General features: G+C 41.5%; 1 protein-coding gene across 1 annotated transcript in view; it reads left to right on the plus strand.

Moving 5' to 3' along the window:
- RANGAP1 (Ran GTPase activating protein 1) overlaps positions 1–4,831 on the plus strand; it is a 17,850-nt gene that overhangs the window by 4,873 nt on the left and 8,146 nt on the right. The window contains 5 exon segments of the mRNA XM_009895247.1: positions 1,002–1,160; positions 1,350–1,460; positions 2,961–3,060; positions 3,803–3,887; positions 4,275–4,416. Of these exon segments, the coding sequence (XP_009893549.1) occupies positions 1,002–1,160; positions 1,350–1,460; positions 2,961–3,060; positions 3,803–3,887; positions 4,275–4,416 (597 nt within the window).

Raw genomic sequence — 4,831 nt, forward strand, 5'->3', positions numbered from 1 at the left:
ACTGAAGTTTATGTGACATAAGTTTCCAGACATATAACTAGTGGCTGTGTAAAGTAGTTCTTAAGGGAGAAACAGGAATTTCTTTAGTAGATTAATAGTAGTCTTATTCCTTCTCCTCCCTCTGTGCTAATGGAGGTTGTCTGGCACTGGGGTGGGTGTACCAGCTGACCTCTTGAGTGCTTCTCTGCCTAGTTGTTCAATCGTCTGGAAGAAGCAACCTAATGTTTTCGTTAGGATCATCCTGTGAGGGCTCTAAATGGTGCCTAGCTTTCTCTAGCTGTCACTGGCCAACTTTCACTTTTGCTGGAGGAAGAGAATTCACTGTGGTTGGGGCCACCTACTTTCCTTTTCCTTCCTCCACTTCTGCTAAAGGCAACTTCTGAGTTATGGTGCATATTTTCAGGTATATTAAAAATGATATTGCAGGTTATGGGCTGTTCTTTTTTGTAAAGACTTGTCTGGATGTATTTTTTCACTAATCGGCAATTGTGGCAAAAATAAGACTTCTTAAATACTTGAGAGGCACATAAAGTGATTTATGAGGAATTCAGACTGAATGGCACTACCAAAATTACTGTGTTTGTGACGTGCTGTTTAGTCCATAAACAGTGTTCGTATTAATTTTCATATGAGTTTGCTTCTGCAGTCAGGGCAAAATGTAGATCTTAATTAACATATTGTATCTAGTGATGTTGCTTGGTCTGTTTCAGGGTTGTTGAACCACAGGTAAAGAAGCCTTGTTTTAAGGTATCCTAGAGCAGACGCGCTAGGAGAGTGCTACCTGTGACTCTTAAAATAAGGGACTTTATATTAATTTGACGTTTGCCATGAGCTTGCAACTTCACTTAGATTTGTGACATAATTGCTGGTAAATAGTTCTAAGTAGTAGAGCTAATGGAGTTGGAGAAAAACAATTTTAAGCAAATCCTAGAGTAGACCACTATACTCCTGAGTTGAAGTATGTCTCCTAACAGCCTTTGTTCATCTTCATCCTTTCCCAGATCATTGGAACCCTAGAAGAGGTCCACATGCCGCAGAATGGAATTAACCATCCTGGCATCAGGGCACTGGCCCAGGCCTTTGCTATCAACCCACTGCTTAAGGTTGTAAACTTGAATGACAACACCTTCACAGGGAAAGGAGCAGTCGCCATGGCAGAGGTGAGTTGTTCTAAGCAGTTGATTTGGGTTTGTCTTCTGCCTCCTGGTCTTCTCAAATATAGTTAGCATTAGCACCTCTGGGTTACTGGAGCCACATGCCACACTGTGGCAGGAAAGATGACCTTCCAGGATTGATAGGACAGTCATTTACTTGCATGTTGGTACTTCCAAATTTGTGCTGTCTTGCAGACTCTGAAGACGCTTCGGCAGATTGAAGTGATCAACTTTGGAGACTGCCTGGTGCGTTCAAAGGGTGCTGTTGCTATTGCTGATGCTGTTAAAGGGCTTCATAAATTAAAGGTATTGTCGTCTTGCTGTTCAGCTTTGAATCTCTTTTGAAAATCCTTTTATGTCCCATTCCTGGTTTTCTGTCCATTCTCCTACCACTACTGATTATTTTAAAATGGGGTTCACTTCAATGCAGGCTCTGCACTCGCAACTGGAAAGCAGTAAGCTATATTGTAGATCAGTGGCATTGCCACATCCAGCTAGGTCTATTTTACGTGGGGATGCACCGGTGATCTATTTAGTCTCCACTTGATGTTTTTGAAGCTGTTGGTTCAGGTCAGCAGGTGCTATTCAAGAAATCTGATAATGGAAGTACTTGCTTTTCGAACCTCTCAGAGGGTCATGCGTGGGGACTGAGATGTTCTTCACGAACATCTTGTAATCTCTTCAGCATTTCAGAGTTCATACATTTAATGTTTTTTCTTTGTTAGGGTATGAGTTAAAGGTCCAAATATTTTTAGGTTTTTGGCAATATGACAGCCTCCTACATCAGTATTTGCACAGGCCTAAGTCCAGTCAGTAATGTAAGTAAACTAGGATCTCTAGAAACACCTGCTGTGGGTCATAACTGCTCTGGGACAGATGCTGAACACATAATTCCTAACCTTGCAAGCTTACAGTCAAAGACAGAAAATCAGCCAAGTGCTAATACTTATTTATGTTTACGAACCTGGTACAGAAAGAAGTAGGTGCTTTGAGGTGTGAGATCCCTTGCTCAGGCTTCTGCTGGTTCTACTGAAACTTATGTATGAATCTCTCAGGAAAACTTAAGTAGGGATTCTAATGGGAGTATTGAGATGAACAGTTGGAAGTTAAACCCTTTTTTCTAGAGCAGAAGTGGTTAAGGGAGGGTAGCATGAAGCAATCGTAGCTGATTCATTCTGTTCAAGGACTGCTTCCCTTTTGCTGTTAATATTAAATCTCTTCTCAGGAAAGGGTTGATTGAGCACAACGTGGAATGGTGGGGGATGGTGCCTGGCTGTTGTGACTTTACTTTTACTCATCTGTTCACACTGTTTCTCTGCTGGCTGTGTTTATCAGAAGTAGTACCACTCATAGTTTGTCTTTTGAAGGCCTTAACTTGCAGCCTAAGTGTTTAAAAGCAAATGTGCTGTCCATTTAGTATAGTAGCTACCCTTCTTCAGTAAGGGTATTTACTGGTGTGTGAATTCTGGAATGCTCTTGTGACCCTTGAATAAGTGAAAATCTCCAGGCGGCTGATTGCTAAGGGCTTTTAGGTGAGCAGTCAGAACATTGTGGTCTCTGTGGATATTTTAGTAAATTGGTTACCTTCAGTAGTGCTACTTTCAACAGTAGTATGTTTCAAAATGCCCCTTTCGGGTATGTGAAATCGGAGTATGTGTCAGGTTTTATTTCCAATTAAAAATACTTTTTTTAGCTAAGAGCCTCTTCAAATGAGAGTCTTTCCAGAACACTTGTGAGCCCAGGAAGCTTATGGGGATGATAGATGTTAATAGGAGTTCTGCAAACAAATGTTCTCCTGCTTCTTAGGAACTGAATTTGTCCTTCTGCGAGATCAAACGAGATGCAGCTCTGACTGTTGCAGAAGCTATTGAAGATAAGACAGAGTTGGAGAAGTTGGATCTCAATGGTATGTAAGTTTGCTAGGTCAAAACATGTCTAGTCTGATCCCAGCTAGAAACCACTAGGAAGAATGTTGACAATATCACATATTCTAGTCTTGCAATTATCAGCATTTTAAAAATGGTACTCTGAGAGTAGCTGAACTTGGATGACCTTGGGACAGGAAGCAGTTAGAGCCTGAAAGTTTTCTTAAGCCATGAATTCAGTTAATTGGTAAAGTTAAGCAGTTTTGGTGCATCTCTTAAGGTGGAAGGATTAAACTGATACTTATACCTGTTTTCAGTAAAATTTTTTTTCATAATTCATTGTGGTCTCAGATATTTCATGCTTGCAAAGAAAAACCTCTGTGCGCATGTCTGCAGAGGAGTGGGGGAACTTTGGCTGCTGTTGGCTTTTGCTGTTCATACTTTGGGTCACTGCATCTCAGTGGTACTGTGCTGTGTGTCCTTGTTTTCGAATTGCTGAGAGCAAGAGCTATTTATGGAACTAGTAGGAAGTCTCTTTAAGACACTCAGAAAAGTTAGGGGGTTGTTTGTCTCCAAACATTGTGTGAGGCTGCTGGAATTTATTTAGCAACTGTCTGATTCTGATTACTGAAGTCCACATTGCTGCCTCTGAGGTGTTGTGTAGAAATGACTGATAACTGTTCAATTTCAGAAATAAGAGATAGACAAGAATATACATCTGAATCCTCCAGAACAAATTTGTGTACGCCTGTTAAGTCTAATCCCTTTCTTCTATCAACCTAGGTAACTGTCTGGGAGAAGAGGGATGTGAGCAACTCCAGGAGATCCTTGAAGGCTTCAATATGGCAGCTGTGCTGGGATCTTTGAGGTAGGCAAGGTACCAGAGTTAAAATCAGAAATTTTCCGATCTGTTTTAAAATAAGAACTGTAACATTGCAGATGGATGTTGGCCTGAGTGTGCAGTGTGGACCACAGTCAAGGGATTCTGTAAGCAGGATAAGCCTTGTGTCTTGTTTTCACTGATGAACTTATCTTAGTGTTAGTTACTGATTGCATTCCTTGCTATTTGCTTGCCATTGTCAACTGCATCACTGAAGCCTGAGTGTCATCTTAATCTGTTGTAGATGGAGATGTACTTTTTGCAGTAAGACTTGAGGGAAGGCTGCTTTTTTTGTTCTTGAAAAAATGTTTTGAGTTCCAGTGTACAGGAATTACAAGTGTGTAATCGATGTAACATGTAACTCTAAAACCTTAGTGATGATGAAGGGGAAGAGGAGGAGGATGATGAAGAGGAGGAGGTGGAGGATGATGATGACGAGGAGGAACAGCAACAACTGCAGGAGAGAGGACAGGGAGAGCAGGGGTCAGTGACTCCTAAGAAGATAATTGATTCACAGGTAAGCTTACTTCCAGATGCATTCCTGTTTCCTCATCTGAAGGAGAATAAAGGAGGAAATGAGATCTGGAGTGAGTTTGAACTTGGAGTGCTGGCAGGCATTCACATTCCTGTGTGGGCTGGCACTGTGGTAGCAGGCAGGGAGATAACATGCAGGAAGTAAACAAAATGGATGACTTGGAAACATGTTTTATTAAAGTGTTCATGTGCACTCCTGCATGGCGGGAAAGGCTGAGTAGCAGCGAACACGAGTAGAAAAAGTCTTCCTGTGGCCAGAAAATGGTGAGAACCTTGTACATGCAATGCCATGCAGACATGCTAACATATTCTGGCTGTTCCAACTCTGGGCTCATTCCAGCCTCAAATAGTTTTCAAATAGAACAAATCCTGACCTGATGTGCCTGTGTCCTGACATC

Source organism: Charadrius vociferus, unplaced genomic scaffold, assembly GCF_000708025.1.
Source record: "Charadrius vociferus isolate BGI_N301 unplaced genomic scaffold, ASM70802v2 scaffold251, whole genome shotgun sequence".
NCBI lineage: Eukaryota > Metazoa > Chordata > Aves > Charadriiformes > Charadriidae > Charadrius > Charadrius vociferus.